Source organism: Trachurus japonicus, chromosome 9 (genome assembly GCF_045865225.1).
Source record: "Trachurus japonicus isolate A0001 chromosome 9, Traja_1.0".
Taxonomy (NCBI): domain Eukaryota; kingdom Metazoa; phylum Chordata; class Actinopteri; order Carangiformes; family Carangidae; genus Trachurus; species Trachurus japonicus.
Window position 1 is genome coordinate 16,065,711 of NC_140915.1, and position 13,659 is coordinate 16,079,369.

The 13,659-nt window shown below is 44.4% G+C and overlaps 1 protein-coding gene across 2 annotated transcripts in view; it reads right to left on the reverse strand.

Annotated features, from left to right (window-relative positions):
- znrf3 (zinc and ring finger 3) overlaps positions 1-5,593 on the reverse strand; it is a 79,975-nt gene extending 74,382 nt beyond the window's left edge. For both annotated transcript variants that reach the window (XM_085786246.1, XM_085786245.1), the window contains exon 1: positions 5,064-5,593. In XM_085786246.1, coding sequence (XP_085642372.1) covers positions 5,064-5,300 — 237 coding nt within the window. In that variant the 5' untranslated portion in view covers positions 5,301-5,593. The remainder of the gene's footprint in view (positions 1-5,063) is intronic.
- Between the last annotated feature and the right edge of the window lie 8,066 nt (positions 5,594-13,659).

Consider the following 13,659-nt stretch of genomic DNA (forward strand, 5'->3'; position numbering starts at 1 on the left):
GGGTGTTAAGCAAGAGAAAGAGAAAAACAGTTTAGTCTGTTCTATTCCGAAAAGGGGAGAAACGCAGCCTCAAATTACTTTGGCCGGGACATGAAAGTGAAACAGGGTGGCGGTTAAGAGACGATAGCACTTAAAATACAGCTGCGACCGCCAAGCCAATAAATGGGAAAAAGTAGGGAGCAGCACTTTTAACCTTTTAAACCAGCGTTTGTGTACTGCTACTGTTGCTTCGGCGCTGGGAGTGGCCCCCCGATCCCTGGCACCTCCCGTCTGGGACCGGCCCATTATGGCCTCTTGGGGTTTCCAGCCTGTGGTGAGAAAGCGCGCTGGATGCCTTAAACCACTAAAGCTCTCATTATAGTCTAAATGCAGAGCGACACAACTCCTGCCAGCTCCAAGGTAAGAGCTCCAGTATTTAAGCTCATCGTTGTCTTAGCTTGAAACCGCCACTTTCCCCCCGCACATCCAGTCGCAGAGAGAGAAAAACACACGGGCCACTTTCAAAGAACCACATCACGCAGACTTCCCAGCTCCAGTCGCTGGCACTTCACATGCATCAGAGATGAAGTTCAAGGGTGAAGTGGCTCGTGGGTGTTGGGGGGGGGGGGGACTATAGCCTCTTCTTCCTGACACTGGATTCAGAGGATGCTCTGTGTCCCTTTCGGAGAGGAAGTCAGCGAAAGCCACATGATTCCCCTCTGGTTCTGGCCCGACGACACTATGAGTTCCATCTGGTCCTCGTGGTGCCCCTGCCACGTCCCTGCCTCTCCTCTCCTCTCCTCGCCGGCTCCTCACTCACTCACTCACTTGCTCGCTCCCTCGCTCGCATGCTGACAGCACACGGGGCCCCTGCTGGAAATCAGAGGCAGATGTGCGCTGGTGCGGCTCATCTCGGCTGCAGGAAAGACAATTTGGCGTCTGGGAGATAACGGAGAGTGATGAGCAGCAGATGGCGGCGTCTTGCTCTCTCTATCTCCCTCCCGCTCGCATCACGAGTTGTCGTCGTCGTCGTATCAACAACGATGCGAATGTGAAATACATTGATGAGCAGTCAGGTCGCAGACGGCGCTGGCTGCTCCTCGATATTAGATCATCAGTTCAGTGCTGAGTGCTGAGCGTCTACCGGGTTAGGTGTCGACTCCACACTCACACCTGGGCGGTTATTCAATCACCTGCTGCTCATACGTGGACAGGTATGAGAAGACTTATCGCCGTTAAGCTGTGTAAGATTTGAAACCACAGCACTGAGAGACGTTCGCTGCAGCAGCAGCAGCTCAGAGCGCCAGGCCCCCAAAAATCCACTTTGCTCCCGCCTTTTCCACTTAACGCAGGACATTTTCATTAACGTAGTGTAATCAGGAAGTATTTAAATCCAGGGACAAGAGGTGAAGACAATTAAGCACCTGACAGGACGGGCAGCGTGCCGCCCAGTGGACGCCAAGAACCAGAGTTAACAGCCGCTGCTGTAAATAAAGAAGGTCGTCTGAGGGAAACCTGTGTGTGTGCCGATACACACTCATAATGGGATGATTTAAGGACACATTGATTACTTTAGCTCAAATTGGAGCAATCAGGGGAAATGGCTTGGGAAGCCTGTAGTTGTGGCCCTCCCTCCTCCTCCTCCTCCTCCTCCTCCTCCGCCTCCCACCTTACAGCAGAGCGAGAAGCACAAATTAACTTAATTTATTATTTTTGGCCCCAGCTACATGTGCCACTTTTCGCACTCTTCAGGCAGAGCTGAGCGGGTGTTAGCTTTAGGGAATTAGCGAAGGCGAGCTGGGAGCGTACGAGCGGAGGCTGTGGTCGGGTCTTTGCACAGGAGCGCTGCCAAGGCAAGCCCCCCCTTTCCCCTGCATTTGAACCCCCGTACCTGCTGAGGTCTGGTCACTACTGTAAACACACACACACACACGGTAATGCAAACCCCTCAGGGCTCTGTTCAAACTTGCAGAGGGGAGAACTTGAAGGCCTCGTAAACCTCAGGCCCCAAACCAAAAATCAAGCCTCCTATTCAGCGCAGGCCCTTTAAAGCGAAAAAGTAGACAAGTGCAACGGTTTTTGCAGAGGTCAACGCGGACGACTGGATGCACGAGAACATAAATATTTGTCTTCAACCCGATTCCAGAGTAAAACTATATCCGTTACAACACCGCAGAAGTTTCCCAACACGTTACTCCGGTGTTATTTCACAAGTATAGAATCTGTGAGTGGGGAATTTGATACCAGCTTTTAAAATTATACCGTTCAGGTTGTACGCTTGTCATTCGTTGTCAGTTTTTTGAGCCTTCATAAATCTTCTGTAGAATACATACTGTAAGGAATTCAAGACAGTGTGCACTGTGCCGGACAAAACGGTGCCCTCATTATAGCCTGACAAAATATAAGCTGCCTCTAAGTGGTCAGAAGCTATGTTAGCAAAGAAAGCAAAAACCTAAATAGATGTGGTTTTCGATGTAAAGCTGAGGTCCGACATTTCTGTGTGGTTACCAAGTGGCGCCAAATGGCCATCACTGTGTATAAACAGGGGCCATTTTTGTGCTGAGTATCCCCTAATTTGATCCCCACATATCATCTTTCTTTCAAAGTAAAAGAGTTTTTAGGGATAACAAAAAAAAGAAAATGCAGCCGTGCACCGGGGACGATGCCGCCGCCGCCGCCGCCGCTACTGCTGCTGCTGTTGCTGTGTGGTGGATGTTACAGCTATTGTTGCACAGTGGTGAGGGATAAACAACAGGGTGGAGAGTGTATGAATGTGTGCATGTGTGTGTGTGCGTGTGTCTGCTCAGCATCCACCCATCCATCCATGAATGCAGAAACGACTCACATTCACACCGAAGTGTCACCAATCAACCTCATGTGCATGTGGGATGAAGCTGGGGAGAACATGCAAACCTCAAAGCAGCGGGTCGGGGGGGGGGGGGGGGGGGGCAAAAACCCCAAACCAAGGTGCAACCTTCTTGCTTGCCGTGGCGCTTAACCACTTTACCACCATGCCGCCCGGGTTTAGCATCAGTATGGTGCAAATTAAGCTGTGCATAACCCATATGACGGCTTATGCAAGAGTGCTGGTTTCTTGTGCACACATGGTGATTAAACTACAAAACATGTATTTAGCGCACCGACCGCTCAACTAACTACCCCTCCCTCAGCCAACTACCCCACCTCAACTCTTTGCCCTCTCCTTCGTCTTCTCAACACAACAAACCACTGATATGGACTCAACCAACCAATCATGTTGCTGAGGATCTGTTCGTGCAGCGATGCGTTCGCTTTCATCACATCATTGTGCAGGTTGTAGCTCAGGAGGTAGAGCAGGTTACTACTGTCCATTGATCAGAAGGTCGAAGGTCGGTGGTTCAATTCCCCGGCTCCTCAAAGCATGTATGAAGGTAACAACAACAATATATGGGGGTAAAGCACTGTGCATGGGGATCAGGCACAGACAGTGGGGACAGTGCCATCCACTGCACCACCATGCCGCCCGCTCCTTAAGATTCAGTGTCTCCACCACATGGAGCGCATCCTTACCTCAGTAGGTTCAAGTCCTTGCCCCTATCTCTTTGCTGCTTGTCATCCCCTTCTCTCTGTTTCCTGTCCATCTCATCTCTGGCCCTTTCAAAATAAAAGGCGAAATGCCCCCCAAAAAACTCCAATCCCAGCTGATTTCACATTAAATTCTTTGGACACATGCTCCCAAAATCAAAACAAAACAGCACATAACATGTCAGAAGGTCAGGAAATAAAAACAGAAAGACATCAAATCTCTGGCACATGACATGACTACACCCCGAAACTATTCGCTGCCTTACAAACTGTTGCCAAGCAGATTAGGGGAAGAATTATATATTTTAAAAAAACTTCAAATAAACACTTGGCGCCGGGGGAATAGCTTCATATTTTTAGTGACTTCAACTCAAACCAAGTAGCTAGAAGTTGGCTGGTTGATCCGAGATTAACCAGCTCCAGCCAAGTGCACTTGTCATGTTTTTTTTTTGGGGGGGGGGGGGGGGGAGGAGGGAGGGAGGGAGGGAGGGAGAGGGGGAGCAGGAAATAAAAGATGGGAACATGAGAGGAGGAGGAGGAGGAGGAGGAAGGAGGAAGGGGGGGTTTGCTTCCATGATGGCCACTCATTCAATTCTTCTTCACATGTATATCTCCAAAGCGTTAACGCTGTTGCAAGTTGAGTTAATGCAACAAAACAAAAACACAAAAACACATGCAATGCTACTTCAAAGGCTGATGCTATGTAGTAACAACAGGCTGCAGGCGGCTCATCGTGCGGGAGACTTTACACGCTGCTGCGGTCAATAAAAACAAACATATCCCGCAACTTTTTTTTGAAAGTCGCTGTTTGACCGCCCCTCCAAAAAAAACACAACTCACCGCTAAACAGACACACAAAACGTAGAGTAACCCCCCAAACATTAGCAGAAGAACCACGCAGCCCCGTGTTGCACTACAAAAAAAACGTGTAAAGGCAAAAACGTCTAAGAAAGTTTAGCTACAACGTTACTTTTCCCTCTTTAGCAGCAGTTGTTGTTGTGGGTTTGTTATTTTATAGAAAAGGCAACACACTCCGTGAAGCGTGTTTCAGGGGGGATGAGGGTATAGAGAAGAGGGACACAGAGAGAGAGAGAGGGAGTGAGCTCCAGACATCAACAAAATAACCTGCAAGAGCATGTTTTCCCTGTGAATGAATTCCACAAGATAGGAGCCATCTTGTGACCGCATATGCTTGCAAGCTTTAGTACCATCCTCACACACCGCCTGCACACACACACACACACACATACACACATGCACATGCACACACGCATTTACACACACACTATATAGCTACAACTCTTGTCAACCCCCCTGTGGAAAAAAGTTTTTAAGAAGGGGCACTTTGGTTTAAAATGAGGCTACTACCCCGGGTCCCGGTGGTGTTTCTCGGGACTGCTGCCTGTCATTCTCCCCCCTCTCTCTCCCTCTCTCTCTGTCTCTCTCCGCCGGTGTAGGAAGAGAAAAAGAAAGAAGAAAGAAAGAAAGAAAGAAAAAAGACACTTAGTATTAACACGTACTTGAACGATCTCCCCCTCCGCGCTGATAGTGGCTCCAGCTTTGGAGAACCGTCCTTGCAAGCCAGTCGTGTAAGTAGTATAATCTCCATTGGGACTGGACTCGAACAGAACCACTTCCACAAAGGCAGTGTCCTTGGCGAAAACGGTACCAAGAGAAGCGGCGACCACCAAGATCACCAGGACCACCGAGTCGGGTAGGACGCGATCTGAGTCTCCTCTCCTCGGTAAAATCATCATCTTGCCGGCTGGATCTGCGCCGATCGGGACATAATTTCACACGGATTAATTAATCGAGGGGTTTGGAGTAAAAAAAAAAAAAAAAAAAAAAAGGTAATTGAAACCAGGTCCTTATTATTAACGTGCCGCGCGCGCACTACGGGGCGATGCGTCCAGAAAAAAAAAAAAAGGAGTCGGGAATTGTGCAATAAGAGCTGAGCTCTGGGCTGAAGCGTGTTATTTCACCACTGCAAGCCTTGTCAATTACATTGCCTGCAAACGCTCCCTCTCCCTCGCTCTCTCTCTCTCTCGCTTGCTCGCTCTCTTTCTCCCTCCCTCCCTCTTTCTTTCTCACCCCCTCCTCCTCCTCCTCCTCCTCCTCCCTCTACAAAGCGGATCTCCTTTGATCTCCAAACACGTGATTTTTTTTTTTTTTTTTAGTTTTTTTTCCTCTCTCTCTCAAAAGGGTTATATCCCCACCCACCAATCTTTCTGACCCTCTCCCTTGCACTCCCCATTCTGAAGTGCCAGCACTCAGTTAAGGAGGCACGGCGGACTTTTACAGAGCAGCGACCGGAGAGCAGGAGTGGAGGGAGGAGTAGGACGAAGAGTGTAGAGAAACCACTATGTTTGAGTAAATCAAGTTTAAGCACACTGAGTTAAACTTTCATTTGGAGCTGCTGTTGAAATCCCGCTGCGTTTTTTTCTATTTTAAACTCGAGTTTGATACGTTTTTTTTTCTTCGCCGCTGTGCCACCTTAAAACAAACACTACCCTCCTCAGGACGCTTCATGATTTAACCGGGCTAATTTTTCAATCAGATTCCGATTTGCTCCCCTACAGTTTACAATGTAGTTAGACTAAGTGTTTGCAACATCTCACTTTAAATGAGTTATATAAAGTTTATTTATATTTTTTCTCAATGCACTTTGTTCTGAGAGAAAATGAGAAAGTTTTGCACTGTAAAAAATAAACTTTTACACTCCTATCTATCTATCTATCTATCTATCTATCTATCTATCTATCTATCTATCTATCTATCTATCTATCTCAAAATGTTTGCATGCAATTGAACTTCTAACTAAGTTTAATTAGTTGCTGGACCCAGGAGTTAAGATATTGTGAGCAAGCTAATGATTCACAATGCACTTATTGAGAAGCATCAGCTTTCTTATGCTCTTTGCCAGCAGGCTACGCAGAGATATCCGGTATTCTTCTCTTAAACAAACGGTCTCCTGTAATGCACTGCAGTGGAAAGCAGATCTCTGTTCAGAATAATAATAATAATCAAAAAAAAAAAAAAAGTCTATTGTGAAATGTGCATGCTGAAGCGTTTGCCGGAGAACACGTCTTCTGCATTTCCTTTTCAGCGTGTGAGAGCGTTCATTATGTGTCTGCAAATAAAGCACAGTGTGTCCTGAAAGAGCAGATAGACACGCACACACACTATCTTTCTTTTATTCCCCCACAAAAGGAAGATGATTTGAATCTTTGTGCAACCGAACAATTCACAGAAAGAGCTTCTAGTACTGTATGGGCGACATCCAGGACAGAGGGCACAATATAACGTATGAGTTTTTAATCTCAAACACAGAAACTGGACATTTGTGAAATAATGATAAAGAATTGAATACAGTGAAATGGAGAAGGAAAAGAATAAGAAGAACAAAGCCCGTTTCCAATGTCTGTTCCACCAAATTGCCGTCTTGCAAAGAGAGGAGCACTCAGGTGTTTTTTAAGGCCCCACACCCCCTTAACGTTGAAGTGATGGACGAGCGCAGATGAGCACAGTGATCGATGTCCAACAAAGCCCAGAAAACAAGGTCTCATCTTGCTGTCAGCTGTGTGTCGGTGTGATGATTATGAAAACCAACTGTGAGGACTTTTTAGGTCAAGAATGCAGCCGCCTCTGGAAGAAAATGCGTGATGGTCAACATGTGTTCAAAAGCTGAGTGGAAAACAATTCAGAGCCAACGAAGAGGAGAAGAAAAAAAAAAAACTTCTGAAGTTTCTTCAGCACCTCCAGCACGACAATAATTTACAGATCGTACTGGACGTCACTGAGCTTTATGAATCCTGATCCACACCACATGTGCCATATCTGTCTTTTCTGTTTTCTCTTTCACACACACACACACACACGATGAAGGAAAAGCAGATACATTACGACTGCGGGACGAATAAATCTGCAAATGATGGGACTTTAAAAAGGCGCAATGTCTGCGAGCTTAATGATGAAATGGAATTAGATTTGCTAATGGGCCACAAAATGCATTAGGGCAACAAGTTACAGTGATCCAATTACTCACAGAAGGCCTCATTCCTCTTTCACTGCAAGTCTGCCCTCTGCTGGTCACTGCAGGTTCTCGGTCCATAAAGGGTTTTAAAGGTGGAACTGCATTTTATATATTTAATTGTTACTTCATTAGAATATTTGCTAGTATATGGTGGTATTTTGGTGACCATGTGGCCCTTTAAGTTTCATTATTGTGATATGAAAACAACCTGATTTTCTCGCTTCTCTCTGGTCAAACTGTTTTACGGCCTTCGCGGCTCCTCCGAATGTTGTTGTGATCCGAACCGACAGCAGCTGTGGATCTTCTCCCGACGCTCCAGTCTGTCTCTGCTGCAGTGTTTAAACTCGAGGCCACCCTGAGAAGAATCAGCTGTCCGCTTGTTTAGGCTGAGAGAGTGCCGAGGATGAGGATGACGGCTCTCTGGGCTTCACTGGTGCCATCTTTTCTAGATTCGGCTGGCGAGGGGGATATCTGTGGGGGTTTTCCTTTTCTCTGGTTGAACACAGAGTGAGACTTATTGGCTAATTTAAGACATTACATGTGACACTGCCCTTTCTGCTCTTCTTTTACTAATCCAGCCAAACACTCTCATCTTTATTTTCTATTTCGAATCTGACATTAAGCTGAAAAAAAAAAAGTAACTATTCTGGTCATTAATCAAATGTTTTGGGGTCAAGATACAAAACATTCCCTGTTCCAGTTTTTGAGATGTGATGATTTGGTGGTTTTATGTGTTTATAAACTGTCTGGTTGGACAAAAAGAGCAATTCAAAGACATCTGTTAGGTTATTTTCAACACCTTTTGGATAAAGCGATCTGAAATATGAATCACAAAACGAATCCATGCTTTAATGGCGTCTTTGTCCGTGCAAACTTATTGGTCATCCCGTTTTTTTGTGTCCATGTCCTCACGTGTCTGAGCGGCTTCTCTCAGAGTTTACGTCACTCTTCTACAGACTTATACACTATTATTTAACTGTAATTGCACTTATTGTTTCCCCTCAAAACCCCACATTGCAGTGCTGTCTTTGTGAAGAAGGATTTGTCCTTAATTGACTGGCCTGGATAAACAAATAAATATGAAATAAACACCAGATCACGGGTTACTAATAATATCCAAAGGGAACATTTGAATGTGTTTGATCAGTCCTTCAGCGCAGCACTATGTGTACTAACCAACCGGGCTCCCAGCCTCTGTGAATTGTCCCTTTGTTGGCATGGTGCTGACGTTATGTTTTAATGAAGGAAGGAGATGATGAGGAGGGGGAGCATTTACATTCATGGCTCCCAGAAGAGCGCATCACTGCAGCATATTATTACATAAAGCAATTAGGGGGCCCCACAGACCCCAGATTATGGGAGATGCTTTCCCCATGACTATTGACTCCAGCCGGCCCAGAGCATGTTGCATGTTTGCAATGATGTCACTGCACAAACCCCAGTGGGAAACTCTCATGAAATGTTTTGAGTTGGATCATAAGTTGAGAGGAGAGAGAAGGGAAACATAACAGTACAGAGGGAGGGATAGTGGAGTGTCCTTTGATAATAATAACATAAATATTGGATATATAATGGATATAAATGACCACAATTGATATATTTAATAACAATACATGAAATGACGTCTTCAAACCCCTGTGATAATGAGCTGTAATCGGAGTGATTACCAGTCGCCATCCATCTCCACCTCTCCTCAGCTTTATGTAGCTTTTTAATGAGTCTCAGCTCACTTATTCGGTCTGTGAATTTAGTATCTTACACAACTCTAACTCAACATTAATGTTGCTCCACAGCTGCTTGGTGTATAAATAAGCAACGCCCTGCTCCCCAACGAACAGTTTACAAGCACAGTTTATGACAAGCTGGTAAAGATAGTGGAGCATTTCGTGATTGAACGAGTAGGTGGAGACCAAAAACAGGGATAAAAGAGAGTGAATACTGGATTTGACGAGTGGCCAGATACACGACTCCAAATGAATGCTAATAAATTGTTCATTTGGATAAACAATGTTCTGCTAACAAATTAGAAGGGGATGATACACTCAGTTTGCAGTTCATCAGGTACATTGGCAAAACTAAAACTTTTCTGCTGTTTTGCTAACCTTCCTCCCAGCCATGTGCATTTCTTTTTAACAAAGCTGGCAAGAAAGCAATCCATGGGATGGTGGATAACATTATTTATAATATACGATGTTACGACGTATATGCATAGTCTTACTGTACAAGAGATTACGGGCTATGTAATTAAGGTAAAAAAAAATGTAGCATAGTTAAGGTAAAACTCCTGGCTAGTTCCTCTTAAAGTGACTTAAAGGGATAGTTCAACATTTTGGCAAATTGGCCCATTGCCATAATCCCTATAGTTATAGCAGTAGGTTCATTATCTTTTTCTTTTTTTTTATATATATATTTTTTGCCTTTATTTGATAGCACATAGTGAGATAGACAGGAAAGGGGGAGGCAGAGAGAGGGGGAATGACATGCAGGAAAGGTCTGCATTCGAACTGGGGACGCCTGCGTTGAGGACTGTAGCCTCTACATGGGGCGGCCGCTTTAACCACTGCGCCACGCACCGCCCCATAGGTTCATTATCTTTAAAGGAGAAGTAAGCGATCCGGTCGTTTTGGCTAACTTTCTGTCAGCCGATGGAGTTAGCAGTCCCCGCCCTCGTCCCTACGTCGCCACATTCACGCGCATCCCTTGGCTGCACACACAGAGAGGACCGCCCCTTTATGCCGTTCTCTCTCCTCATTGGATAAAGGTTGTAGGATACAAGGAAAGTTTTCTCCTCGGCTTACAGCAGAGCAGAGTGACTGACGGACCCGTGTTTCAGACCAAACACTCTATATAAGTGATTGCTGTCGGAAGATATAACTATTTAAGACTTATATTAACACAAACATTCTGCTTACTTCTGCTTTAATTGTAGGTGCAGGCTATTTTTTAGAATGGCAGAGCAGAGGCGTGAGCTGCTCAGAGCTACCTACGCTACGGAGGCTAATGGGATTTCGAGGCTAATGGGAATTCTTGGTTTCCCTCATCAAACTCATCAAATACACAATCCAACAACTCCAAAACGCTCTGGTGGACAAGTTGTGACCTGCACATTCACCACGCTATGAGATAATAACAGAACGTTATGAGACAGAGTTGTTTTCGAGGCAAATTCATGCAACACTGCTGATGCGCGTTCCCGTCAGGAGCTGTTTTTCAGCAAGCAGTCTCGGCATTTGCCTTATGGCCACAATGGCTATTGTACAGTATAGGTTACACAGTCTTACTTTAAATTAGAAGTTTAAATTGAAATCAAAGGCTGTGGAGACACAAATTAACATCAGGGACAAAACATAACATTATACTGTAGTATAGAAGTTGTTGATGATGATGAGCAGGTTTCTTTCTTTCCCTTTGAAAACCATAGGATGCAGATGAAAGCTTGGAGTAGATGCTGGGTAATTTAAATTTCACTATGTATTATGGAAAATATTTGTCTTTCCCAAAGGCTGCATAAACAATCCTTCTCATGTTGAAGTTTGCAGAGCTCTTCTATGAGTATATAATGACATAAACATGCTCCTCCAGTTTCAGCTCTTGTGTGACAATCAGCCCAAAGAATCTGGACATGAAATACAGAAAACACAAACACATCTATTTCTCTGCTCGATATCATAAAAGTTAATTAAGAAGCCTTTTATAACAGTAATTTTATCTCATTGAAGTTCTGGTCAGACAATTATAATTACAGTATCAACTTTTCAGTGGACAAACGATAGCATCAATCACTTACTTGCTTTTTTTTTTTTTTTTTTTAAACAGTTCTCCAATTTTCAAACAGCTCATAACTAAATGTTACAGGCTTTGAAGACCTAACTATTCAGGGGCCGGGCCCTTTCCTTTCCCCTCGGATCTGGCTGGAGGGTGAAAGTCGACTTTGAAGTGCAGACTAAACCAGGGGGGGAGGTATTTCAATAGGCCCCTAGTTCAGTCAAGGGGTAAAGTTGCAGCCATAAGAGGGGGGAGAAGGTAGGGAGGGAGGGTAAAGGAGCGAGGGAGAGAAAAAGAGAGGAGGGCTGGAGTCTTTTGAAATGAGGCACCTGTACGTTTGAGGCTTGCAAGAACAGGTATGTTCCCAGAGGTTAGGGGCTTTGGAGAATTCAAAGTCATTTCAGTCAGCTCCAACACTCATAATCTGTTCTGAGAAGTGAGGAGGATAGGGGGGATATGATGTTGATACACTCACACAGGCGTGAACATGTTCTCAAAAGACTGGGTGGATGGATGGATGGAATCTGTACTCACACACACACACACACACACACACACACACACACACACACACACACACACACACACACACACACACACACACACACACACACACACACACACACACACACACACACTCATACATGCACATACACAGACACACAAAGCAAAGCAAAAAGAGAGCAGGGTGGTGATTTAAACCAGTGTGGTTGCTCACTTTCCTTTACTGCAGGAGCTGAAATCCTCTATTCTAGTGACAGAGTAGGAACAATATTTAGGTCAGCTTTGTTCTGGGGAAGAAAAAAAACTGGAAACACAGTATATCAAAAAAAGGAAAAAAGAAAGAGAGTAAGATGGACAGAGAGAAAGTTAGTGGCAGATGTTTACATCGCTGATCAAAGAGTAAAAGGAGTAAGTTAGAAGAAGTGCCTGGTGGCGACATGACGGGAAAGTGGATGAGGAAACAAGACTGGAAACAGGAGATGGATGACGACCCCTGAGGACACTGTGTATGTGTGTGTGTGTGTGTGTGTGTGTGTGTGTGTGTGTGTGTGTTCTCACGTGGTTAACATGTTACTTCACGTTCGGTAACTTCCTCCACTTTACAAATCAACCAACTGTTAAAGCTGCATCGGTCCGTTGGTTTCTTTAAAACTGAATATACAATTGTATCATGAACACAAAATTACAGGGAGGGAGTGTTTCTATGGTAACTGGCAGCAGACAGTAGTGATGCACCACAGACTTTTAAACTTAACAAGTTACGAATGGATCCGGTTGTTATTGAGAGGAAAACTGAGATCTGAGATTGATACCTTGTCCAGAGGGAAAACATACCTTAGGATGTGACACATGATCGCTCATTTGATAAAGACACGTTGGAATTTAGGGGTTTATATAAATTATTTTTGAGCCTCTGTTTCATAAATAAGTTTTATTTTCTAGCTTTTACTTTGTATGTTTGTATCACTGTTTTAAAGGTCATTTATTTTAAATATAAGATGAAACTACACATTTTTTCCCCTTAAGAAAAAGACACAAATCACTATTACTCATATGTACTATCTTTTGATCTGTGCTGGGAAAAGGTACTTTTATTTATGAAATCTAATTGCTCAAACATATATGATTGTAAGTCTGCAAATTTGCTCTCATTGTTTAACCTTATTAAAAAACTTTTTGACATTAAGCATCAATTATATTTCCATGTAATGTGTTTTTACACCTCAGACTGAGTGTATGTTACATATGTATGTGACAGAAAAAGTAAAAACAAACAGGAAGTGATGTTGGTTTGTAAAAATAAAAACCAGGTCTTACATAATGAATAAATTTTTCCCAGTATGCAATATATTTTTTGCACATGTGATTGTCGAAAGCTGTTATTTTCTCTAGTTTACAAATGTCTATTGTAATTTCTACCAATGCATTTGGTGTTTTTATACAGTATATAATTTAAGATCAGTCAGTTTTTATCTCACCTGACAACAACTAACTCTCCCTCACTACCTCCCCATCACTCTCTCTGATGGTTCACAACAGAAGTCTCCCGCCTCACGGCTTCTCGTCAGCGGGCGTGTAGATCATCACTCCGAGGAGAGAAAACAATGCGTCACGGCACCAAATCCCCAAACATCTAAATCCCCAAATGAAAAGCCGGCCTGCTCGTCACTCATGCTGGTCTCAAGGGAAAGGGGGATGTTTGGTTTGCGTGAGAGGACATGCTGACATGGTGCAACACTTTGCCACATGTGCCATCCCAGCGGTCGGGCGGCAGAACGAGTGAACGGAGAACTGGTCGGGGCAGGGGGGAGAGA